The 27,564-nt window shown below is 35.2% G+C and overlaps 1 protein-coding gene and 1 pseudogene across 2 annotated transcripts in view; one reads left to right on the top strand and one right to left on the bottom strand.

Moving 5' to 3' along the window:
* The window catches only part of LOC106983764 (uncharacterized), a 415,282-nt gene extending 388,766 nt beyond the window's left edge, over window positions 1-26,516 (bottom strand). For both annotated transcript variants that reach the window (XM_027053762.2, XM_027053763.2), the window contains exons 1-3: window positions 26,372-26,516; window positions 24,619-24,809; window positions 22,746-22,892 (exon numbers count right to left, since the gene is read on the bottom strand). In XM_027053762.2, coding sequence (XP_026909563.1) covers window positions 22,746-22,824 — 79 coding nt within the window. In that variant the 5' untranslated portion in view covers window positions 22,825-22,892; window positions 24,619-24,809; window positions 26,372-26,516. The remainder of the gene's footprint in view (window positions 1-22,745; window positions 22,893-24,618; window positions 24,810-26,371) is intronic.
* On the top strand, window positions 14,999-15,813 carry LOC113597490 (UPF0547 protein C16orf87 homolog; annotated as a pseudogene).
* Window positions 26,517-27,564: the final 1,048 nt, after the last annotated feature.

Raw genomic sequence — 27,564 nt, 5'->3', positions numbered from 1 at the left:
AACTGTAGACATTTTTAAAAATCTGGTAACTGCATTTCAGATTGTACACAATTACTTCATTCAAGTACAAGAATAAAAGGAATGCGACCACAAACTAGCAGGTTCTCAAAGTAAATTATAAATTGTTTTGTTCAGATTTGAAATGAAAGTTATTTGAACGTTTAAAAGTTGTATCAGACATGTTCTTCATTGTATTGTTTCACTAAAATGTAAATATATAGAGGCACCTGGCTATGTTAATTGGTAGAGCATGTGACTCCTGATCTTGGGGTTGTGAGCTGAAGCCCCAAATTAGGCACAGAGCTTACTTAAAACAATTAAATTAAATTAAATTAAATTAAATTAAATTAAATTAAGAAAGTAAGAAAGAAAGATAAAAAATGTAAAAAACACAAACCCAAGAAGACTTCCATTTTCCAGTCTGGAATGCAAGGAGCTTGGAAGTCATTGCTCCATCCTAACAAGTAAAAATTTTAACAAACTGGCAAGTCAACAACTCTTCTTAGATACCTCATAGAAGCAAGGTCACAGGGCAAACTGCTGCTCCAAAAATGGGAAAGACCAACAGGCAGATAAGATGAATCACAATTTACTGAGAACATAACCTTTATTACAAGCAAAAACCTTGGGAACCAGTACCAGGGTAGAAAAATCTAAACTATAATTGATGAATTGTTGGAGATTCAGTGTGGCTAAGTCTGAGAGTAAAAAACTCTGGAAGTGGGGTCACTTACACAGAGACTTCACACTTTTGTGAGTTTTACCAATAGGAGCCCTACTGCATTCTTACAGTGAATATCAAAGAAAAACCCCCTTATGCTTCCAGAAGGGAGAGGCAAAACTGAACTTTTTTAAATGCACCAGAGCTTTCAGTTCTTAGAAGGCCTGACCTCAAGAAAAACTATTTTACCAGAGCCTCACCTATTGGTCTTCTATCAGAGCCTAACTTACCTAGGGGAAGAAAATACTCTAGCCTACTCTGCCTTCCATGTGGGGGAGGGAAAACACAAAATTCCACCCCCACTGGACATCTTGTGTCACCAAAGGTGGGGAAAAAACTTAGAGGCACTTATGAAAGTCATAGCTGAAGGTCACAAGTTCACTAACATCTAAGGCCCAATCATAGGAATATAAAATGCTTATATCCCACCAGACCTTACCATCACATCACTAAAGGCTTAAAGGCTTATTTACCAGAGTTCCCTTTACCAAGTACATTATGTTTAGCTTTCAAGAAAAAATAACAAGTCATGCTACAAAGCAAAAACAAACAAACACACACACACACACAAACAACAACAACAACAACAACAACAAACATTTTCAAAGAGACACAGAAAGCGTCAAAAGCAGACTTGGATATGGCAGGATTTGTTAGGCAGTTGGTTAGACATGAGCAAGGAGGGATAAAACAGATGCTGGCAACACCCTCAGAGCCACCTCTAAGGGCTAACAGAACAGGAAAGGCCTAGCCACAGAGTTAGTTCAAAAGCCACAAGGAGACTTCTAAGAGCTGAGCATGCACACATTGGGGGCAACTTTCCCTTCAGTAACTCTAAGGTCACAACAAAAGCTTACTAGGCACTCATAAATATACATTACATAAGGGAATACAATTATAACAAAATGCATCATGCATAGGGGAATGCACAGAAGCCAAAATGTTATATAACTACCAGCTGCCAATCAAAAAAGTCAATCAAAGCCCAATTTCCAGGTACACAAAGCAGGCTTAAAAGGATGCAGCTAGAGCTTTTCCATGCCATTGCCACTCTTGCTCTGGTAATGGCCTAATTTCTCTCTTGAAGGTGTATTATACTTATCTACTCAATAAAGTCTATTTCCCCATTCTGGTCTTGGGTCTCCAATTCTTTGGTGCATCTGCAACAAAAACCAAGCAACCCAATAACAGAATGTTTGAATGATCATATCAAGAATTTAAAACAACTATGTTTAATATGATAAGAGTTCTAATTCAAAACGTAGGCAACATGAAATAACAGATGAGTAATGTAAATATTAGAATGTAAATTCTAACAAAGAATCAAAAAGAAAGGTTAGAGATCAAAAACACTATATCAGAAAAGGAATATTTTTGATGGACTCACGAGGAAGCTAAACACAGCTCTGAAAACAAAGTCTGAGTTTATGTCAATAGAAATTTCAAAAACTGAAAAGTAAAGAGATAAAAGACTGAAAAATGGAACAGAATATCCAAGGACTATGGGACAACTACAGAGGGAAATATTATCATAATGAGATTATGAGAAGAAGAAGAAAGAGACAAAGGGACAGATAAAATATTTAAAGTATTAATGACTGAGAATTTCCAAATATTAATGTCAGATTTCAAACCACAGATCCAGAAATCTCAGACCAATCAGGATACATGGCAAAAATAAAAAACAAAAAGCCAAAAATGCTGTATGTAGGCATATCAAATTCAAATTGTTGAAAATATAAGAAAAGGAAAAAATCCTGAAAGAAGCCAGATGAAAGTAACTTTACCTATACAGAAGCAAACATAATAATTATACCCAACTTCCAAGAAAATGTGTAAGTAAGAAGACAGTATGGTGAAATACTTAAAGTCTTGAGAAAAGGAATCCTACCAACCTAGAATTCTTTATTCCGTGAAATTATCCTTCAAAACTGAAGGAGAAATAAATACTTTCAGACAAGAAAAAATTGAGGGAGTTTGTTACACACAGACCTGCCTTGCAAGAAATGTTAAAAAAAGTTCTTCCAGGAGAAGGAAAATGATATAGGTCAGAAACCTGGATCTATAAAAGGAAAGAAAAATATTATAAAAGGACTAGGTAAAGGTAAAATATAAACTTTTGTTTTCTTCTTTGGAATTGATCTAACAGATAACAGTGTACTCAAAGTAATAGCAAATGTATACCAAATATTTACAGCTTATACAAAAGTAAAATGAAAAACAGTAATAATACAAGGAACAGGATGAAGGAATTAGTATTTTGTTACTATAAGATACTTGCATTATCAGTGAAGTGATAGAGTGTTATTTGAAAGTGGGCTTGTCCAGACAGGGACCACACTAATCCACAGTGAGTCCTGTCCCTGGGAGAGGGGAAGGTAAGGTACACACCAGTCTCACTGTGGCTCCAGAGGTGGGCTGGGGGCAGACATCAGGTCTGACTGTGGCCCCGCCCACCAACACAAGTTACTCCATTCAGCACAGGGGAAGTGCCCTGAAGTTAGGAGCCACTGCAGAGACTACCCAAGATGATGAAATGGAAGAATTCTCCTCAAAAGAAACTCCAAGAAGTAGCAACAGCTAACGAATTGATCAAAAATGATTTAAGCAATATAACGGAACAAGAATTTAGAATAATACTCATAAAATTAATCGCTGGGCTTGAAAAAGGATAGAGGACAGCAGAGAACCTATTGCTACAGAGATCAAAGGACTAAGAAATAGTCAAGAGGAGATAAAAAATGCTATAAGTGAGGTGCAAAATAAAATGGAGGCGACCACAGCTCGGATTGAAGAGGCAGAGGAGAGAATAGGTGAATTAGATGATAGAATTATAGAAAAAGAGGAAGCTAAGAAAAGGAGAGATAAAACCCAGGAGTATGAGGGGAGAATTAGAGAACTAAGTGATGCGATGAAACGGAACAATATCCATATCATAGGAATTCCAAAAGAGGAAGAGAGAGAGGAAGGGGCTAAAGGTGTATTGAACAAATCACAGCTGAGAAATTCCATGATCTGGGGAAGGAAAAAGGCATTGAAATCCAAGAGGCACAGAGAACTACCTTCAGACGTAACTTGAATTGATCTTCTGCACGACATATCATAGTGAAACTGGCAAAATACAAGGATATAGAGAAAATTCTGAAAGCAGCTAGGGATAAACAGTCTCTAACTTCCAAAGGGAGACCCATAAGACTAGTGGCAGACCTATCTACTGAAACTTGGCAGGCCAGAAAGGAATGGCAGGAAATCTTCATTGTGATGAAAAGAAAAAAAATACGCAGCCAAGAATCCTTTATCCAGCAAGTCTGTCATTCAGAATAGAAGGAGAGAGAAAAGAAACAAACAAAAACTGAAGGGACTCATCACCACTAAAGCATCCCTACAAGAGATCCTAAGCGGGACTCTGTGAGTGAAATGTTGCAAGGACCTCAAAGTATCAGAGACATCACTACAAGCATGAAACCTACAGACATCACAATGACTCTAAACCCATATCTTTCTATCATAACACTGAATGTAAATGGACTAATTGCACCAACCAAAACATAGGGTCTCAGAACGGATAAAGAAACAAGACCCATCTATTTACTGTCTACAAGAGACTCATTTTAGACCTGAGGACACTTTCAGATTGAGAATGAGGGGATGGAGAACTATCTATCATGCTACTACTGGAAGCCAAAAGAAAGCTGGAGTAGCCATACTTATATCAGACAAACTAGACTTTAAATTAAAGGCTGTAACAGGAGTTGAAGAAAGGCATTATATAATAATTACAGGGAATATCCATCAGGAAGAGCTAACAATTATAAATGTCAATGTGCTGAAAACAGTAGCCACCATATATATAAAACAATCACAAACATAAGCAACCTTATTGATAAGAATGTGGTAATTTCAGGGGACTTTAATACCCCACTTACAATAATGGGTAGATCATCCAGACACAGGGTCAATAAAGAAACAAGGGCCCTGAATGATACATTGGATGAGATGGACTTGACAGATATATTTAGAGCTCTGCATCCCAAAGCAACAGAATATACTTTCTTCTCAAGTGCACATGGAACATTCACCAAGATAGATCACATACTGGGTCACAAAACAGCCCTTCATAAGTATACAAGAATTGAGCTCATACCATGAACACTTTCAGACCATAATGCTATGAAACTTGAAATCAACCACATGAAAAAGTCTGGAAAACCTCCAAAAGCATGGAGATTAAAGAACACCCTAGTAAAGAATGAATGGGTCAACCAGGCAAGTAGAGAATAAATTTAAAAATATATGGGGGCACCTGGGTGGCTCAGTCGGTTGAGCGACCGACTTTGGCTCAGGTCATGATCTCACAGTTTGTGAGTTCGAGCCCCGTGTCAGGCTCTGTGCTGACAGCTCAGAGCTTGGAGCCTGCTTCTGATTCTGTGTCTCCCTCTCTCTCTGCCCTTCCCCCACTCATGCTCTGTCTCTCTCTGTCTCAGAAATAAATAAACATAAAAAAAATTTTAAAAACAAACAAACAAAAAAAATATATGGAAAAAAATGAAAATGAAAAGACAACAATGCAAACACTTTGGGATGCAGTGAAGGCAGTCCTAAGATGAAAATACATTGCAATCAAGGCCTATCTCAAGAAACAAGAAAAATCCCAAGTACATAATCCAACAGCACACCTAAAGGAAATAGAAGCAGAACAGCAAAGAAACCCCAAACCCAGCAGAAGAAGAGAAATTATAAAGATCAGAGCAGAAATAAACAATACACAATCTAAAAAACTGTAGAGCAGATCAATGAAACCAAGAGTTGGTATTTTGAAAAAATAAAATTGATAAACCTCCAGCCAGGCTTCTCAAAAATAAAAGGGAGATGACCCAAATAGATAAAATCATGAATGAAAATGGAGTTATTACACCAAATCCCTCAGAAATGCAAGCAATTATCATGGAATATTATGAAAAATTATATGCCAACAAAATGGACAACCTGGAAGAAATGGACAAATTCCTAAACATCCACACACTTCCAAAACTCAAACAGGAAGAAATAGAAAACTTTAACAGATCCATAACTGGCAAAGAAATTGAATCAGTTATCAAAAATCTCCCAACAAATAAGAGTCCAGGACCAGATGGCTTCCCTGGGGAATTCTACCAGACATTTAAAGCAGAGATAATACCTATCCTTCTGAAGCTGTTGCAAATAATAGAAAGGGAAGCAAAACTTCCAGACGCATTCTATGATCAGCATTACTTTGATTCCTAAACCAGACAGAGACCCAGCAAAAAAGACAACTACAGGCCAATATTCCTGATGAATATGGATGCAAAAATTCTCAACAAGATACTAGTAAATCAAATTCAACAGCATATAAAAAGAATTATTCCCCATGATCAAGTGGGTTTCATTACTGGGCTGCAGGGCTGGTTCAACATTTGCAAATCAATCAATGTGATACATCACATTAATAAAACAAAAGAACAGAACCATATGATCCTGTCAATCAATGCAGAAAATGCATTTGACAAAATTCAGCATGCTTTCTTAATAAAAACCCTCAAAAACGTCGGGATAGAAGGAACATAGTTAAACATCACAAAAGCCATTTATAAAAGCCCACAGCTAATATCATCCCCAATGGGGAAAAACTGAGCTTTTCCCCTGAGATCAGGAACATGACAGGGATGTCCACTCTCACCGCTGTTGTTTAACACAGAGTTGGAAGTTCTGGCATCAGCAATCAGACAACAAAAGGAAACCAAAGGCATCAAAATTGGCAAAGGTGAAGTCAAGCTTTCACTTTTTGCAGGTGACATGATATTATACACGGAAAACCTGGAAGACTCCACCAAAAGTCTGCTAGAACTGACACACTAATTCCACAAAGTTGCAGGATACAAAATCAATATACACATATCAGTTGTATTCTTATACACAAATAATGAGGCAACAGAAAGACAAATAATGAAACTGATCCCATTCACAACTGCCCAAGAATCATAAAATACCTAGATTAAACCTAACCAACGATGTCAAAGATCTGTATGCTGAAAACTATAGAAAGCTTATGAAGGAAATTGAAGAAGATATAAAGAAAGGGAAAGACATTCTGTGCTCATGGATTGGAAGCATAAATGTTATTAAAATGTCAATACTACCTTAGTGCGAGCATCAGCAATCAGACAACCAAACGAAATCAAAGGCATCAATATTGGCAAAGATGAAGTCAAGCTTTCACTTTTTGCAGATGACATGATATTATACACGGAAAACCCAATAGACTCCACCGAAAGCCTGCTAGAACTGATACATGAATTCAGCAAAGTCGCAGGATATAAAATCAATGGACAGAAATCAGTTGCATTCCTATACACTAATAATGAAGCAACAGAAAAACAAATAAAGAAACTGATCCCATTCACAATTGCACCAAGAAGCATAAAATGCCTAGGAATCAACCTAACCAAAGATGTAAAAGATCTGTATGCTGAAAACTATAGAAAGCTTATGAAGGAAATTGAAGCAGATATAAAGAAATGGAAAATCATTCCATGCTCATGGACTGGAAGAATAAATATATACCGAAATAAATAATACCGAAAGCTATCTACACATTCAATGCAATCCCAATCAAAATTCAACCAGCCTTCTCCTCGAAGCTAGAACAAGCAATCCTAAAATTTGTATGGAACCACAAAAGACTCCGAATAGCCAAAGTAATATTGAAGAAGACCAAAGCGGGAGGCATCACAATCCCAGACTTTAGCCTCTATACAAAGCTGTAATCATCAAGACAGCATGGTATTGGCACAAAAACAGACACATAGACCAATGGAATAGAATAGAGACTCCACAGTTGGACCCACAAAAGTATGACCAACTAATCTCTGACAAAGCAGGAATGAATATCCAATGGAAAAAAGACAGTCTCTTTAACAAATGGTGCTGGGAGAGCTGGACAGCAACATGCAGAAGGTTGAAACTAGACCACTTTCTCACACCATTCACAAAAACAAACTCAAAATGGATAAAGGACCTGAATGTGAGACAGGAAACCATCAAAACCCTAGAAGAAAAAGCAGGAAAAACCTCTCTGACCTCAGCCGCAGCAATTTCTTACTTGACACATTTCCAAAGGCCAGGGAATTAAAGGAAAAAATGAACTATTGGGACCTCATGAAGATTAAAAGCTTATGCACTGCAAAGGAAACAATCAAACAAAACTAAAAGGCAACCAACAGAATAGGAAAAGATATTTGCAAATGACATATTGGACAAAGGGCTACTATCCAAAATCTATAAAGAGCTCACCAAATTCCACACCCAAAAAACGAATAATCCAGTGAAGAAATGGGCAGAAAACATGAATAGACACTTCTCTAAAGAAGACATCTAGATGGCCAACAGGCACATGAAAAGATGCTCAATGTAGCTCATCAGGGGAATACAAATCAAAGCCACACACACATACCACATCACGCCAGTCAGAGTGGCTAAAGTGAACAAATCAGGAGACTATAGATGCTGGAGAGGATGTCGAGAAATGGGAACCCTCTCGCACTGCTGCTGGGAATGCAAACTGGTGCAGCTGCTCTGGAAAACAGTGTGGAGGTTCCTCAAAAAGTTAAAAATAGATCTACCCTATGATCCAGCAATAGCACTGCTAGGATTTACCCAAGGGATACAGGAGTGCTGATGCATAGGGGCACTTGTACCCCAATGTTTATAGCAGCACTCTCAACAATAACCAAATTATGGAAAGAACCTAAATGTCCATCAACTGATTAATGGATAAAGAAATTGTGGTTTATATACACAATGGAATACTACGTGGCAATGAGAAAAAATGAAATATGGCCTTTTGTAGCAACGTGGATGGAACTGAGGAGTGTTATGATAAGTGAAATGAGTCATACAGAGAAAGACAGATACCATATGTTTTCACTCTTATGTGGATCCTGAGAAATGTAACAGAAGACTATGGGGGAGGGGAAGGAGAAAAAAACGTTAGAAAGGGAGGCAGCTAAACCATAAGAGACTGTTGAAAACTGAGAACAAACTGAGGGTTGATAGTGGTGGGAGGGAGAGGAGGGTGGGTGATGTGTCTTGAGGATGGCACTTGTTGGGATGAGCACTGCATGTTTTATGGAAACCAATTTGACAATAAATTTAATATTAAAAAAATCTGTAAATAACTTATCAAACTCAACACCCAAAAACCAAATAATACAAGAAGTAATGGGCAAAAGACATGAGTAGACACTTCTCCAAAGAAGACATCCAGATGGGCAACAGACACATGAAAAATGCTCAAAATCAGTCATCACTAGGGAAATACAAATCAAACCACAATGAGACACCACTTTACACCTGTCAGAATGGCTAACATTAACAACTCAGGCAACAACAGATATTGGTGAGGATGCGGAGAAAGAGGATCTATTTTGCATTGCTGGTAGGAATGCAAACTGGTACAGCCACTCTGGAAAACAGTATGGAAGTTCCTCAAAAAGTTAAGAATAGCACTACCCTATGACCTAGCAATTGCAGTACTAGGTATTTATCCAAGGGATACAGGTGTGCTGTTTCGAAGGGACATATGCACCCCCATGTTTATAGCAGCACTATCAATAATAGCCAATGTATGTAAAGAGCCCAAATGTCCATCGATGGATGAATGGATAAAGAAGAAGTGGTATATATATATATATATATATATATATATATATATAGTATATATTATATAAATATATATATATATATACATACATACATACATACATACAATGGAGTATTACTTGGAAATCAAAAAGCATGAAATCTTGCCATTTGCAACTACATGGTTGGAACTGAAGGGTATTATGCTAAGCAAAATTAGTCAGAGAAAGCCAAATATCTTATGACTTCATTCATATGAGGACTTTAAGAGACAAAACAGATGAACATAAGGGAAGGGAAACAAAAATATTATAAAAACAGGGAGAGGGAAAAACATAAGAGACTCTTAAATATGGAGAATAAACAGAGGGTTACTGGAGGGATTGTGGGAGGGGAGATGATCTAAATAGGTAAGGGACATTAAGGAATCTACTCATGAAATCATTGTTGCACTATATGCTAAGTAATTTTTTAAAAATACAATTAAAAATAAAATAAAATTTTGATATCATAAAAAAAGAAGGTGGACTTGGATTAATTATAAATATATATTTCAAAACTTAAAGCAACTATAAAAAATTAAAATATAATTGATAAGCTAAGAAGAGAAAATAAAATCATACAAAATTCTTAGTTAAAATCACAAAGGTAGAAACACAATGGACAATACAAATTTAAAAAAAAAACAAGGGTAATAAACAGAGATGAGTAACAAATACAGGAGATATTAATCAAACTATACCAATAATTAGCTTTAAATTTCAATGGTCTAAATACAACAATTAAAAGGCATTGTCAGAACAAACGAAAAAACATGATCCAACATTATGTTGTCTATAAGAAATACACTTAAATATACAGAAACATATAGAACAAAAGTAAAAGGATGGAGAAAGATATATTGTATTTACAGTAATCAAAATAAAGCTGGAGTAACTATATTAATTTCAGACAGAGCAGAATAACGCAATAATACAAAGGTCAGTTCCGCGAGAGGACATAACAATCTTTAATGATTATGGGCCTAATACTACAGCATCAAAATACATGTGGCAAAAACTGATCTAATGCAAGAATAAATAGATAAATCCAATAGTATATTTGGAGACTTCAACATACATTTATCTGAAATGGAGTATTTGAGTCCTCACAAAATTAGTGAGCACCATCAATCACCAACAGCACCATCAATCATCTGGATATAATTGACATCTACAGACTATTGCATTCAAATGTAGCAGAATACACATTCTTATCAAGCTCTCATTTAGCATTTACCAGATGTAGACAATATTTGGGATCATCAAATACACCTTAAAACATTTAAAAGAATAAAAGTTATACAATGTCTGCTGTCAAGCAACAGTGGACTTAAATTAGGAATCAATAACTGAAAGATATATGGAAAATTCAAAAATTTTAGAGATTAAACAGCATACTTCTAATGCATGGATCAAAAGAGAAATCTCCAGATGCATTTAGAAATTATCTTGAAATAAATGAAAGTGAAAATACACCTTATAAATATTTGTGAAATGGGGCAGTTGTGTGGCTCAGTAGGTTAAGCGTCCAACTCTTGATTTCAGATCATACTCTTGATTTCAGATCAACTCTTGATCATAATCTCATGGTTCCTGAGATCAAGCCCCACATCAGGCTCTGTGCTGACAGCGTGGAATCTGCTTCAGATTCTCTGTCTCTCTATTTCTGCCCCTCCCCCTGTGCATGCATGTGCACTCTCTCTCAAAAATAAATAAATAAACAATAAAACATAAATAAATATTTGTGAGATATAGTGAAAGCAGTGTTTAGAGAAAAATTTAGAGCATTGAATGTGTACATTAAAAAAATAAATTCTAAACTAAATAATCTAAATTTCCATGTTAGGAAACTAGAAAAAGAAAAGTAAAAGTTAATCCAAGGTAAGCAGAAAAAATGAATTAATAAAAACTAGAGCATAAATTATGATTTAAAAATAAGAAATCAATAGAGAAAATCAACAAAACCAAAAACATTAATAAAATTGGTTCTTTGAAAACATTAATAAAGTTGGTAAGCATCTACACAAGCTAACTAAAAAAAAGACTCAATTATTAATATCAGAAATGAAGGAGGGGACATCATTATAGATCCCACTACCACTAAAAGCATAATAAAGCAATACTATGAACAATTTTATGTACACAAAGTTGATAAACTAGGTAAAATGGACCAAATCCCTGAGAGACACAATCTGCCAAAATTCATACAACAGTAGAATATGTAAATAGGCTTATATTTATTAAAGAAATTGAATCAATAATTAATGACTTTCCGAAACAGAAAGCATCAGTTCCAAATGGGTTCACTGGTGAATACTGCCAAATTGAGGAAAAAATTACACAAATTCTCTACAATCTCTTCCAGAATATAAAAGTAGTGAAAATACTCCCTACTCATTCTATGAGGCCAGAATTGCCTAATACCAAAGCCAGACAAAGCACCAAAATAAAATAACAGACAAGTTATCTCTCATGAACATAGATGCAAAAATCTTCAGCAAAATATTAACCAACTGAATCAAATAATGTATAAAAATAAATATACACCTGGGAATTCATCCCAGGTATGCAAGGCTAGTGGTATAATATTTGAAAATCAATGAATGTTACCCATATTATCAACAGTCTAAAGAAAAAAAAGCATACAATTATATCAAAAGATGCAGAAAAAGCATTAGACAAAATCCAACACCAATTCATAATACAACTCTGAGCAAACTATGAATAAAGAGGAACTTCCTCAACTTGATAAAGAACATTTACCAAAAAGTTATATAGCTAACACCTCACTTAGTGGTGAGAAACTCTAAGCTTTTCCCCTAAGATCAGGAATATGGCAAGGATGTCCCTTCATACCACTCCTTTCAACATCAAGGTGGAAGTCTTAGACAATGCAATAAGAGAAAAAAAGGAAATAAAAAATACACAGATTGGGAAGAAAGAAATAAAACTCTGTTCACAGATGACATGCTGTTTATACAGAAAACCCAAAAGAATTGGAAAAAATAGAACTGGTAATAAATGATTCTAACAAGTTTGCAGGATACAAGGTACTATACAAAGGTCAACCACTTTCCTATATACCAGAAATTAACAAGTGGAATCTGAAATTTAAAATACAATGCCATTTATATTAAGGACTCCAAAAAATGAAATAGGTATAGATATAACAAAATCTGTAAAAGAAAACTGGAACTAACAAACAATTGTAGCAAGGTTGAAGGATACAAGGTTAATACACAAAAATCAATTAATTTCCTATATACCATCAATGGACAAATGGAATTTGAAATTAAAAACACAGTACCATTTATATTAGCACTTAAATAAATTAAATACTTAGGTATAAATCTAACAAAATATATAAAAGATCTATATGAGGAAAACTACAACATTCTGATCAACAAAATCAAAGGACTAAATACATGAAGAGATATTCCATGTTTAGAGACAGGAAGATTCAATATTGTCAAGATATCAGTTCTTCCCAAATTAATATATATAGATTTGATATAATCCCAATCAAAATTTCAGCAAGTTATTTTGTGGATATCAACAAATTCTAAAGTTTATATGGAATGATAAAAGATCCAGAATAGCCAACACAATATCATAGGGGAAAAAGTTGACAGACTGACACTGACTTAAACACTTACTATAAAATTGCAGTAATCATGATAGAGTGAAATTGGTGAAACAACAACAACAACAACAACAACAACAACAAATAGATCAATAGAACAGAATAGCCCAGAAACAGACCCACATAAATATAGTTAACTGGTCAAAGGAGCAAAAGCAATAAAATGGAGAAAGAATAGTCTTTTCAAAAATATTAGGGAACTGTAAATGAAAACACCTTTGAGATACCACTACACACCTATCAGAATGTTCCAAATCAAACCACTGATAAGAACAAACATGTGATGCTGAGCATCTTTTCATGTATCTGTTGGCTATCTGTAGTCTTCTTTGGAAAAAAATTCTATTCATGTGTTCTGCCAATTTTTTTTTATTTAATGTTTATTTTTGAGAAAGATAGAACATGAGCATGGGAGGGACAGAGAGAGGGAGACACAGAATCCGAAGCAGGCTCCAGTCTCTGAGCTGTCAGCACAGAGTATGATGTGAAGCTCCAACTCAGGAACCATGAGATTATTACCTGAGTCGAAGTCGGATGCTTAACCAACTGAGCCACCCAGGTGCCCCTTTTTAGCCCATATTTTAATTGGATTGCTCATTTTTAGGGTGTTGCATTTTATAAGTGCTTTATATACTTGGAGTTCTAACCCTTTCTTAGGTCATTTGCAAATATCTTCTCCCATTCTGTATGTTGCCTTTTAGTTTTATTGATTGTTTCCTTCACTGTGCAGAAGCTTTTAATTTTAATGAATTCCCAATACTTTATTTTTTTTGTTTCCCTTGCCTCAGAAGACATATCTGATATGAGGTTGCTACAGCCAATGACAAAGAAGGCACTGCCTCTTCCTCTAGGATTTGAATGGTTTCTTGTCTCACATTTAGGTCTTTAATGCATTTTAAATCTATTTTTGTGTATGGTGTAGGAAAGTGAAAAACAGTATCTAGGTTATTCAAAATGTTAAAAATGGAACTATCCTATAATCCAGCAATTTCACTACTGTTTATCCAAAGAATATAAAAATACTAATTCAAGGGGATACATGCACCCCAATGTTTACAGCAGCATTATATACAATAGCCACATTTTGGAAATAGCCCAAATGTCCATTGATTGATGAATGGATAAAGAAGACGTGGTGTGTGTGTATATGTATACACATGCAATAGAATATTACTTAGACATAAAAAAGAATGTACCCTTGCTATTTGCAATGACATGGGTGGAGCTATACAGTATTATGCTAAGCGAAATAAGTCATTCAGAGAAAGACAAATACATTATGATTTCACTCATAGGTAGAATTTAAGAAACAAACAAACGAGTAAAGGGAGGGGGAAACAAGAGTTAGAAGCAAACCAAGAAACAGACCCTTAACTACAGACAACAAACTGATGGTTACCAGAGGGTAGGTATGTTGGGGGCAGATGGGTCAAACAGATGATGGGGATTAAGGAGTGCACTTGCAGTGAGCACCAGGTGTTGTTTATAAGTGTTGAATCCCTAAATTGTGCACCTGAAACAAATATTAAACTATGTGTTAACTAACTGGAATTTAAATAAAATATTTAAAAACTACAACAATAAATATGAGGATGTGAAGCAACAGGAGCTCTCACCATTTCTGATTAGATTGCAAAATGATACAGGACTTTGGAAGACAGTTTGACAGTTTCTTACAAAATTAAACATATTTTACCATAAGATCCTAGCAATCACATTCCTTGGTATTTACTCAAAGTAGTTGAAAACACATCCACACAAAAACATGCACACAAATGTTTATAACATCTTTATTCCCAATTGCTAAAAATTGGTAGCAATCAAGTTGTTTTTCAATAGATGAATGAATAAACTTTAGGGCATTCAGACAATGAATTATTATCCAGCAGTAAAAAGAAATGAACTATCAGCCACTGCTGCTGCTGCGAGAGGAGCATGTCTGCAACTCAAGTAAAAAAAGTTAAGATGGCCACCAAATCGTGCCCAGAGTGTGACCAACAGATTCGTGTTGCATGTAAATCATGTCTCTGTGGTTACATATTAGCAGAAAACTTTTAAATGCAAAAGACCCAGAAAAATCACCACCTTCTGCAGAAAACAAGCATGAGGCCAAGATAAGGTAAAAAGAGAGAGTTAGGTGAGAGAAGATAAATTCTACAGTAAACAAAGACTTAGAAAACAGAAAGAGGTCTCAAGTAACAGCCATTCAGATCATATCAGACAAGGAAGAGGAAGACCCAAAACTGCACCTGGCAAAAACAAAACAAAAACACATAAGAAAAACAAAAAACAAAACTAAACAAAACAAAAAAGCATGAGGAAGAGAGAAACAGGAAAAGGTAATTGACATATATGCTAACCTCTCTGATGAAAAGACTTTTGTGTTTTCCATTGCTTTGGCAGAAATACATAGAAAATTATCAAAGACTTACTCTCTGGGGCGCCCGGATGGCTCAGTAGGTTAAGCGTCTGACTTCAGCTCAGGTCATGATCTTGCAGTTTCTGCGTCCGAGCTCTGCATTGGGCTCTGTGCTGACAGCTCAGAGCCTGGAGCCTGCTTAAGATTCTGTGTCTCCCTCTCTCTCTGCCACTCTCCCACTCGTGTTCTGTCTCTCTCTCTCTCAAAAATAAATATTTTTTTTTAAAAAAAGACTTACTCTCTGATATTTTTATGCAAAATGTGTTGAAACTTTCTTCAGGATTACATCAACAAATTTTCAAACAGTTGTGGATTCTCAGGAGAATTCTAATTGCATCAATAAGGGTCATTGCTTGTTTTCTTTTCCCTTTCCTTTAGCCTGTGCCACACTTTGGGAGCAAAGCTGTAGGCTTGGACTGTTCTGGGATTTCCTTGTTTACCAAGGAGTATTGTCAGTGTTTTGTGTTGGGATATAAGTATATTTACCAAAAACAAACAAAAATAATGGATGGATGTTAAAGGATAAAGGGGTAGAGGTGGGAGTGAAAGAATGAAAACTAGGGAAATAAAATGCTTGATGGTTATCGGGTTTGCCACCAGAGATGCAATATTTTAAGACCTTAGATAAAGAGAGTTTTAAAAATATATATTTCAGATTTTCAGCACTAACAAATTGCATACATACAGTTAATTTACTTTCAATAAATTTGCCATTGATATTTTATTGAATGGAGAATTACGAATATAAACTGTAAATTTTTGTCTTTTTAAAAATATAATTTATTGTCAAGTTAGCTAACACAGTGTATACAGTGTGCTCTTGGCTTTGGGGGTAGATTCCTGTGATTCATCGCTTACATACAAAACCCAGTGCTCATCCCAACAAGTGCCCTCCTCAATACCCATCACCCATTTCCCCTCCCGCCCATAACCTCAGTTTGTTCTCTGTATTTAAGAATCTCTTATGGTTTGCATCCCTCTCTGTTTGAACTTATTTTTTCCCCTTCTCTTCCCCAATGGTCTTCTGTTAACTTTCTCAAGTTCCACATATGAGGTGGGAATGTAAATTTTTGTCTTAAATTGATTTTTCTTGGCCTTTATTTTTATGACTTAAGTTATGAGTTATATTTTGGGAGATACTTTCTAGACATTTGGGAAGTTTGGGTGCTATGTGAAGAAAACCATTTAAGGATATATCATAATATCATATTTTATATATAAACATCTTGTTTTCTTGAATGTAATTTATTTATTGGCTAAAAAAAACCTTTTTCTGCTCTCAAGATGGTGCCTGTTACCTTAAACATAAAATATATTTATTACTTACAAAATATAGCCACTTTTAAGCAGCAATGTTTTATCTGAATGGATGTTAATTTATACAACCTGATAATTATTTAAATTGTTACTTAACCTCATTCTGGAAAAAAAATAAGCCTAAATATTGAAACTAATAAAAAAAAAGAAATGGCCTATCAAACCATGAAAAGACATGCAACATCCTTAAAAAGCATGTAACTAAGTGAAAGAAACTAATCTGAAAAGGTTACATAGTGTATGATTCCAACTATAAGACATGTTGGAAAAGGCGAATCTATGGAGACAGTAAAAAGATAAGTAGTTACCAATGGTTAGGTTGTGTAGGGGCCAAGGGCAGACCACCTCAAAATGTGCCACTTTGACATATGTATTATTTAAAATAAAAGTTACTTAATAGCCAGTGCAAGGACACTTAGACCCTCCCCTGTCCCACAAAAGCAGGAAACAAATCTCTCATATGAAAAGTACTCTGGCTGTACTAAGAAGTAAAAAGACATTCTTATTATCAGAGATAGTAGCTCTATAGCTGAGAAAGCTACAGGAACAAACTGTGTTCCTTTTTAACTAACCTAGTACCTCAGCCCAAATACTTGGAATGCCTTAGGGATTAAAGTTCCAAAACATCTGTTTCCTTTATCCTGTCAATTCCTCACAAGTTTATTGTCTCTTTGTGTAAAGAGTATAACTACCTGCCTTGGTCATTTCTTTAGGTCTCAATTTCCATATTGCATCTCTTTGCACAAGTAACAAAACTTTCCATTTTTTTTATTCCTGTTAACCTGTCTTATGTAAATTTAATTCAATTCAGTTGAAGGGTAGAGGAAGAATTTTTCCTTCTCTTCAGGTGAAAAGGGGAATGAATAAACAGAGTGCAGAGACTTTTGGGGGCGCTATTTTATATGATACTACAATGTAGGTACATGCCATACATTTGTCAAAACCCACAGTACGTACAATACCAAGAGTGAACCCTAATGTAAATTATCACTTTGGGTGTTAATGATGTGTCAATGTAGCTAGATCAATTGTAACAAATGCATCACTGTGGCTTGGAATGTTGATGGTGGGGGAGACTGTGCATATGGGGGAACAGGGAATATATGAGAATGCTCTACATTTTCTGCTCTGTTTTGCTATAAACCTAAAATTGCCCTAAAATGTAAAATATATTTAAAAAAAAAAAACAACTGAGACCTTTAGTTTCCATTCTGACTGAGGGGAAAGATTGGATTCTACAAATAAATATTATTCTTTTCAATAGGGACTCACTATTCAATTTATATACTGGATATTCAGATATTTTCAGTCATCTTACCCATAGACCATTACCAGAAATAAATATAGATCACTTTGGTTTTGTGAAAAAGCTCAGCTCAGGATTGTTAAGGGCATGGTGGGGATTGAAGAAAGCACAGAAGTCTTACAATGCCGTGCTTTTTGGTGAAGAAATGCAGTCTTTGATGATGTTAAGAAGATCTGCTTTGGAAGAAAACTAAAACAGATACTGAGAAATTATTGTATATATGGTCACTTTTCCATCAACCACTCAGGGAAAAAGCAAAAAGCCTACAAGCAGGCAAAAAGAAATTGATAGAAACAACAACAGTTACACAAATTATTTCAAACTGTGGTAGATATTAATACTGTAAAAATACTGCAGATATATAAACATATGGGTGGTTCTTACCCACTTGATAACTCTGGCAACCAATAAGGGAAGTGACTGTTCTTCATGACAGGAATCTGTTCCTAGTCTTTATGTCTCCATGCTTCTTTTGCTTTATGTATACTATCCAACTTTAACTTTTCAGTTAGGAGAGACTGTTTAGGTGCTCTAAATCTGAGCAATAAGCTTAGAAGTATGGGAAAAGGTTGAGAAGAAATGGGAAGAAAGATCTGCTTATCACACATTAATGATTCATTACCTAGTGAAAGCATTCCTTGGTCTGGAATACTGGGTGTATAAACTGTCTGATTGTCATGATATGCAAAAAAGAGCATATATGTAAATTTTGAAGGAGAGAGTCTAGGTTTTCATCAGATTTTCAAAGGTATTAGGATTTGTGACACTTAAATGTTTAAGAAATCATCTTCTGTGCAATAGCATAGGTTGCTGGGATCTCTAACAGACTGTTAAATAAAACAATTACATCAACATACCCAGCAATAGCATTTGGAACTCTGAAAGTTAAAGCAGCTCCCCAAGTGCCTAACTTACAATTTGAATGTAAATAACTTACTATGGTAAATCTGGTATAGGTGGTCTCTAAATAGCAGTTGTAGTCATCCCAACTCAGTATTAATTATCAGGACCAAATCTCCATACCCAGAGTTTGAATAATGATAGGTACAAGGAAGGGTGACATCTTTTTTTTTCCCCCTGGGTGTCTATCACTATCCTACTACTCAATACTAGCTTCACATGTGAGATAAAGACAGCACAGCCAGTTATTTCTGAAATGTAATCTAAGAATCACTTGAAAGAATTTTACCCACAAATAAAAATTTTCTCTCTTGTTACTGCATCAGATTTCATAACTGGTGATTTGTACTCAACCTCTTCCAAAATCTATATATGTATTTTTATTATTTCAGGGAATAAGCTATAACAATTACTTTGTCTCTTTCTTGATGTTTTGATACCTACCATTCTCAACTTATATGAGCCCTCTGCTCATTCACAGGTATCTTCCAGAATAATAAACTCACTATTGTCATAGTCACTATAGCAGAATGATCCCCCTATCAAATACACCCTGTATAGCTTATGATTTTGACAATATGCATGTACATCATCAATGAAGGGAGAGGCCCTTATGGCCCATTATTATGATCTTTCCTAATTTACTAATTTTGCAAGCTCTCTACCTTAATTCATCTTTTCCAGACAAACAAATGTATTCTTAATGAAAATTATCCCCTAGTCAATGTTTTCTAAGTTGAGATATACCTGGCTTTGCTATTAAAATCCACATATAGATAGATCTAACAACCTTCTAAACCTGTAAGATCCAAGAGTCCATAAATAGTAACAATATGTTGGTGCTTCTGACAATGTAACACTAGCATAACAATAACAATAGTGTAATTGATAGTTGGATAAACATAAGTAGAACAATGATAAAATACTTGTCACATTTATTTTGTACTTAACCTTCTCCAAATATTTGTTATTATTGATTATTATTTTTCATTGCAATATACCTCTCAGACATACATATATGTGTTGCCAGTTTGAGAAGGAAGGAAAGAGAAAGAAAGAGAAAGAAAGAAAGAAAGAAAGAAAGAAAGGAAGGAAGGAAGGAAGGAAGGAAGGAAGGAAGAAAGAAAGAAAGAAAGAAAGAAAGAAAGAAAGAAAGAAAGAAAGAAAGAAAGAAAACCAATTAAAAAAAAAAACCTTTAGAAATCCTAATGTCCCAGTGGCTTGTTTATAGTCACAATGGGGTTTAATGGTACAATCAAGCCTAGAAGTTAGGGATCCAAACTCAGCTTATGTTCTTTCAATAGATTCAAATGCTCCAACTGTCAAATTTAAATCACATTTTTTATTTGTACTAAAATCCAGAAAATTATTTTACTTAAAAACAAATCATATATTTTGGATACTAATGTTTCATTGGACATGTCATTTGCAAATATCTTCTCCCATTCAGTAGGTTGTCTTTTAGTTTTGTTGATTGTTTCCTTCCCTGTACATAAGACTTTTATTTGATGTCATCCCAATAGTTTATTTTTGCTTTAATTTCTCTTGCCTCAGAAAACATATCTATAAAAATGTTGCTAACAGACATATGAAAAGATGTTCAACATCACTCATCATGAAGGAAATACAAATCAAAACTACAATGAGATATCACCTCACACCAGTCAGAATGGCTGAAATCAACAACACAGAAAACAAGTATTAGCAAGGATGTAGAGAAAAAGGAAACCTCTTGCACTGTTCGTGCGAATGCAAAATGGTACAGCCACTCTGGAAAATAGTATGGGGGTTCCTCAAAACATTAAAAATTGAACAGTAATTACATTATTGGGTATTTACTCAAAAAATACAAAAACCCTCTGGCATTCTCAGTTTTAATAGTGCTAGACTGCTCTAGGTTTTTCCCTCTAAATTAACTGTGTGAAAAGGTCTCCAGTAAGTCAAATTGTTATAATCATCCTTGATTTTCTGCCCATATAACAGAAACTGTTTTTTTTTAAAGTAATTTTGTAACTTACCACTAATCAAAGACCAAATCCAAGCTAGGATACCAATAAGGTGAAGTCTGGTATCTATAATTCATAGCTTGCTTATTTGAAATTACTTTCTTTTATAATTATTGTTTTAAGAATATGCCAATATCACCAAACAAAAGTTAACTAAGAGTGGCAACCTGAAAGTTTTTGGGCATTAGGCCAATTTTATAGGAAAAAATGAGAACTGGAATATTAAAGTCATTATTTTGTCAATAATAAAAATATTTGCTAAGTACCTACTCTTTGCAAGGTATTGTGCTGCGTGTTGTCAGAGATACAAAGATAAGTAAAGTATTACACTTTGCCTTTAAACTATTTTCAATTTGATAGTGAAAAGATGAAACACACACACACACACAAATACAGTGATAGGCACAAAATGCTTTGAAAAGCAAAGGAAATATTACGGAATCACAGGGGAAAGAAGACATTTCTTCTTGCATTAGTATTATTTTCAGTAGTTTGCAAATGCTACTGAAAATAATGCTACCTTTGCAAATGCAAAGGCCTGCAGTTTAAAATCAATTACTCAGAAAAAAATAACAATGCAGCTAAGAAAACTTGGAATTTCCTTCCAAAGGCAGGAACCAATACTTTATTCCCTAAGTTAGTGAGGGTGATGAAAGAATATTTAAGTTTCCTGATGTTAAAAATTATAAAAGTTAGGATTAAAGCATGATTCAAGAAAACTTGGAGTTTATTTTTCATTTGAAATTCCTCTGCATTAAAGTAATTTTATTCACATAATTGAAATTACTTTATAATAAATTTTCACATATATCATGCTATAAAACTGTATGAATTCAATGTATTGGGAGGGAAATCTTACTGCACTGAATTTTATGGATGGGGAAATAAAACTTTAAAAAGATACTATAATTCTGCAATGATAATATATTATTTTCATCTATGTAGTGTCTAATCCATTATACTTAACACAACAGAATATGCTAAACCAGCTATACATAAAGAAAACACTGCAATAGAGCAAAGCTTCATAGTATCATCTTTAGAAGAGTTTCTGTAATTAAAAGTGGTAAACATCGCCAATCTTTCCTAAAGTGCTCCTTAGCATGATGCTAATAAAGACAGCTGATAATAAAGAACACTTTGGATCTTTCCCACCTCTTAAATCATTGGATATATTATTATTTTAGTAACTATTAATGCAAACAGTAAGTGATAGAAGCAGGCATAGCCTTTGCTTTCAAATGTAAACTATATATTAAATGTAATAAATTATAATTAATAATAAAATTATTTAAATTAATTGCATTTCACTCTTCCTTTCATTGCATCTATTCCTTTATACAATCCATCCTCTTCAGTCAGCAATGGCTCATTCCAATAGAAGAATGTAAATCATATCTTTTAAGTAGTGTGTTTTACTGTTTAATGTCATTATTTTAGAATATTTTGTTGCTTCTAATATTCACATATAACCACACATTAATATGTTAAGTAAAAATAATACATTAATTCCAATATTCATACAAAAAATATTAATCAAGGCAAGGAAATTATTCTTGGGATGTGTTTATTAAAACAATGTTAAGAACTTAAAATTACAGATTTAAGGTTCAAGTCTTTAATATTAAAGCATTTTCTGTAAGAGACTGAAAAATAATATGTGAAATCTTGTCAGCTGAGCCTGCAAAAGATGAGAAGTGATGTACAGAGTTAAGATACTTCAAAACATCTTACCTTCTATCCACACACGAACTTCAGTAGGAGAGGATGTCACAGTAGGATCTTGTTGAAAAAGATTAAATGATTGTGCCATGTCTCAGGATGGATAAATAGAGAAAATCCTCTGGTGGTTAATATTTAAGGCTTAGATAATCCAAGTAGCTAAGAATGAAATAACAGAACTTAATCAGGTTCAGGCATTATCTGTTCATACAGACTACATTATATTAGCATATGCTGTCAGGTGTGGAGTTTGGGATAAAATAATCCACCATCAATTAACTAATTAATATGTATTGCACACCTCTTTAGTAAAATACAAAACCTCAAATATAAATCCGAATGAAGTACTGATACATGATACAATATGGATGAACATTGAAAACATTATGCTAAGTGAGAGAAGCCAGATACATAAGGTTGCATATTGTCTGATTCCACTTAGATGAAAAATTCAGTATAGGTAAATACATAGACACAGAAAGATTAGTGGTTGCTAGAAGCCGGGGAGAGATAGGGAAGAGAAACTGTTTAATGGGTACAAGGCTCCTTTTTGGGGTGATGAAAATGTTTTGGAACTAGATAAAAGTGATGGTTGTACAACATAGTGAATATATTAAATACCTCTGAATTGCACACTTTAAAACTGTTAATTTTGTTATGTAAATTTTACCTCAATGAGATAAAATTGAAAAGGCCAAAAAATAAAAACCAAATATAAACCTGATACAACTTCTGTCAAACAAAAATTGTGAATCTATTAAGAAAGATAAAAAGCACATGAACAGCATTAAGACAAGTACTATACAGAAAAAGTGCTAAGGAGTTTATGTTTAACTGCAAGGAAAAGAGATAGCTTCACGCAGCAGGTGGCATCTGAGTTAAGCCAAACTAGACAGAAAAGAACCTCGAGAGAAAAATAATAATATCTTCCCTGCCTACATCAGGAATGTCTTGTGAGACCTATGGAAAGAAAAACAAATGGGAAGGAGAACACTTTCTAAAATGTAAAACATTCATTATGGAAATGTGAATCATTATTAGTCCTGGTAGTTTTGAAACTCCAATTTGTTGCAGCTTTCAGTTTTCCTTACCTATATTACTCAGCTTTTGAAACCAAGATAGAAAGGACATAGTAATGACAATTTTAAAAGTAATATTGTGTAATTGTGATAATTCTGGAAGAATCAATTGTTCTCCCCTTCCATTTTACCATCTTTAAACTAAATTTTATGACCTTGTATATACAAATGCTTTACAAATGTAAATCATTGATGTTCACGTTAAACAAATGGTCTACAATCACAGCTAAGTCCACTTCTGAAAAAAACTTGAATATGGGTAGCACTTTCCCAGACAAAAGAAGTAGGACCGTATTAGATGAGTGGGCTGCCATGTTTTATTATCCTCTTCACTCAGCCAATTAACTCAGGCCCTGCCTTTCATAGCATTTTTTGAACTACTACAGCATATTTGTGTTTACTTTTATCTTGCCCCTCAAGAAAATTGGATTTTAATCTGAATATCTTTTAAACTTCAGAAATGACAAGAGGCAGACAAACTTTATAAAGCATCACTGTCCAACATAACTTCCTGCAATGTTAGAATATTCTACATCTGCACTATTCAATATAGTAGCTACTGACCACATATGGCATGTAAAATGTGGCTAGTGAGACTTAGGAACACAATTCCTAATTTTATTTAATTTTAATTGATTGAAATTTAAATAGCCACATGTGGTTACCTGATAGTTTTGAAACTCCAATTTGTTACAGTTCTAGAACTTCCAATCAAGCATTAGGGTTATATACTTGGTGGACAAGCTCAGACTGAAAATGAGAGCTGCTAGGGGAATAGGAAGATCTGAAAGAATCCTGATGCTTACAGTCAGATTATCTGTAGTCTTAAAATTCATGATGAAATTGGCAACACGAGCAAGTTGCTGATCATTCTCTGATTTCACCTTCACCTGAGGTGTGAGGGTAGGAGAGGCTGTACACAGTGTGGGTGGTGGATAAAGGAAAGATTTGGGTAGCCTCCAGCGGTGAAGTGACTCTCCAATAGCTTTCAGTTATTCTGAAAAAATAAAAATAAATAAAGTTAATAGACAGAAATACATAGTGAAGTTCTTGCATTCAGCAGAGACTTGGTTAAACAGGCAAAAGTTGCATTTCCTTCAAGCATATTCAACAAATGGGTAATGATGCACTTACAATGTGTCAGGCAGAGGAAATTTCATTGATTAAAAGATGTGGTTGTGTTTTATATAATTGTACAACATCATTTAAAGTCCTCTAATTTTGAGGAAAGGGGGTTTTGGTGTGCAGTGGTTTCTCTATTCTTTTGTTTTTTGAGGGTTTTTTTTGTTTTTTGTTTTTGTTTTTTGCTATTTAACATTTACATTATTTCTTGAATCTACCTAAATGACTTTTTTTCCCTCTCTTTTTGTTTGTTTGGCCTTTCCAACTTCCATTGCTTTCTTCATTTAAATTCAGTTCAGAGGACTAGTGCCTATTTTCTCTTCTTATAATTCCCTATAGATGTTTATGCAAAGTATTGACCAAGGTGTTTCATCTCAGGTTTAAAAACTCTCAGCTAAAAAACTTTTGTTTTTTGCTTAAAAACAAAAAAGGGGGGGGGGAAGGAAAGGAGGTAAACAAAACTTGTAAAACAAACATGAAAAATAAGTAAAAGTTAATGAGCTAAGATAGTGGAAAAATTCCCTCCTCAAGACTTCAGTGTCTATTTTTATAAATGTTGACTAGCTTTAAAATTTTTTTTTTCAATTACATTCCTTTATGTTGAAAGGCTTGGGTCTATAGGACTATGTAGGGGGATAAACTAGACGCTAAATGTCCCCTAAGTGTTAGCATTTTAATTAAGTCTAATGTATTTTAAACGCACAACCACAGAAGTCCTATTATCCATATCACAGACAATAAAGTAATACGATTCAAAACAAACAATTCTAAATTATATCATCAGCCATTCCGAGCATGGTGAATTTCTTTTTCCATAACAGAATAATATAAATAATGCTGAGATGGATTATTATATTATTACTATAAAGGGAGAATCATCGACTCAGGGGATTTTAAAAAATAGAGGTGATATCTAACCAAAAGGTTGGAATTCGACAGTTGGGATAGCTTTCACAGAAGTGGCACAGAGCTTGATGAGGCAGCAGCGTGAGCTTGCCAACAGCTAAAATTATTTGGGAAGTTTTCCTCGTGTTTAGTTGAAGTCAACCTTTTCTGAACTCTTGTTCCTACCCCTATTTTTGTCCTAGTTCTGCCTCATGCTGTTCCTGGGAAGGAGTCTCTGAAGATTTTCAGGAGCATCAACCAATCTGCCAACTCTCAGTGAGTTGTCAGTTGGCCAATGTAACCCTCCCGTACACCCTTTTTCCATCTTGGTTTTTCATAAGACAGTTTTCCAGCCCTGTCCCCACGCAAAGATCGGCCACTAGTCTATCCGGACCTCCATCTACAATGTGAGGCTCAGAGCTGAGGTTGAAGGCCAAGGCGGCCTTACCACATGAGCCTGGGGGTGGGGTCAGGGGCTGCGTGGTCTCCCTCACACTAAACCCGCCCCTCCTCCCTGTTAGTTACTGTAAGCCACCTCCCATGGAGAGGTACCCTCATTCCTGTCAGACCGCGTCGCCATTTAGGGCTTTCGAAGGGAGGCTCTTCAGAAAAGGAAACACCTCTCTCTACAGCCACAAGCAAGGGCTACAGTAAGCAGTCTTATTACTTGCCTTTTTCCCTACCCTGTCAGCTTGAGGCCGCGGGAGCAGTCTTATTACTTGCCTTTTTCCCTACCCTGTCAGCTTGAGGCCGCGGGGAGAGGATCCCCACAGCTACCAACCGGCAGCTGGGTCTGGAAAGGACGTTCTCAACTGCCCCGCACTGCGCATGCGTTGCCCCTAGAGCCTGGTGCATTTCCGGGAGTTTCTATGACGTAGCTCTTGGCCTACAATGTGCAGGGAGGGGCCTGTTGACAGGGAGTTTGTCTTCACCTTTCACTGCCCATAATAGCCGTTGAAAGTTTGTTTCCCTTAAGATACCGTCCAAGTATCTGTTGGCTACTGTAAGGATTCTCATGAGAAGATTACACACACACACACACACACACACACACACACACACACACACACACACACTCTCAGAGTGAATATGAGTTCGAGGAAAGAAGAAAACTAACCTGGAAGCAACAAGTGGTCTCAGATTTCTCAATAAAAAACATTTGCTGGAATGCTGAGACAAGTGAAGTCAAGCACCTCTCTGACATTTATGGGAGATCAACTTTTTTTTTCCTTTTTCTCTTAAGATTTTATTTTTTTAAGTTATCTGTACACCCAAGTATAATCCCAAGGTCAAGAGTTGCATGCTCCACCAACTAAGCCAGCCACGTGGTTCTTTCAGTCTTTTTGTTTATTATTTTTGAGAGAGAGACACACACAGCATGAGCAGGGAAGGGGCAGAGAAACAGGGAGACACAGAATCCAAAGCAGGCTCCATGCTCTGAGCTCTCAGCACAGAGCCCACTAAGGGCCTAAACCCATGAACCACAAGATCATGACCTGAGCCGAAGTCGGGCACCCAGCTGACAGAGCCATCCAGGTGCCCCATCTTTTCTTAATGTAACTTTATGGACCCTAAAACTGAGGTCCACAGTTGGGGGTGGGAAAAGGTTAGAATTAGGGTCTCTAGTAGTCTTACACTCTTAGGATTACTGAAAGTAGATCCTATTTTGATGTGCCATTGGATTTACATTATGCCAGTTTAAAAGGGGACCCACAGTAGTACTTGGTGTTCAAAATGAAATTTAA

The sequence above is a fragment of the Acinonyx jubatus genome, chromosome X (assembly GCF_027475565.1).
Source record: "Acinonyx jubatus isolate Ajub_Pintada_27869175 chromosome X, VMU_Ajub_asm_v1.0, whole genome shotgun sequence".
NCBI classification, from domain to species: domain Eukaryota; kingdom Metazoa; phylum Chordata; class Mammalia; order Carnivora; family Felidae; genus Acinonyx; species Acinonyx jubatus.
Note: the sequence above shows the minus strand (reverse complement) of the source record. Positions and strands in the feature narration are given on the sequence as shown.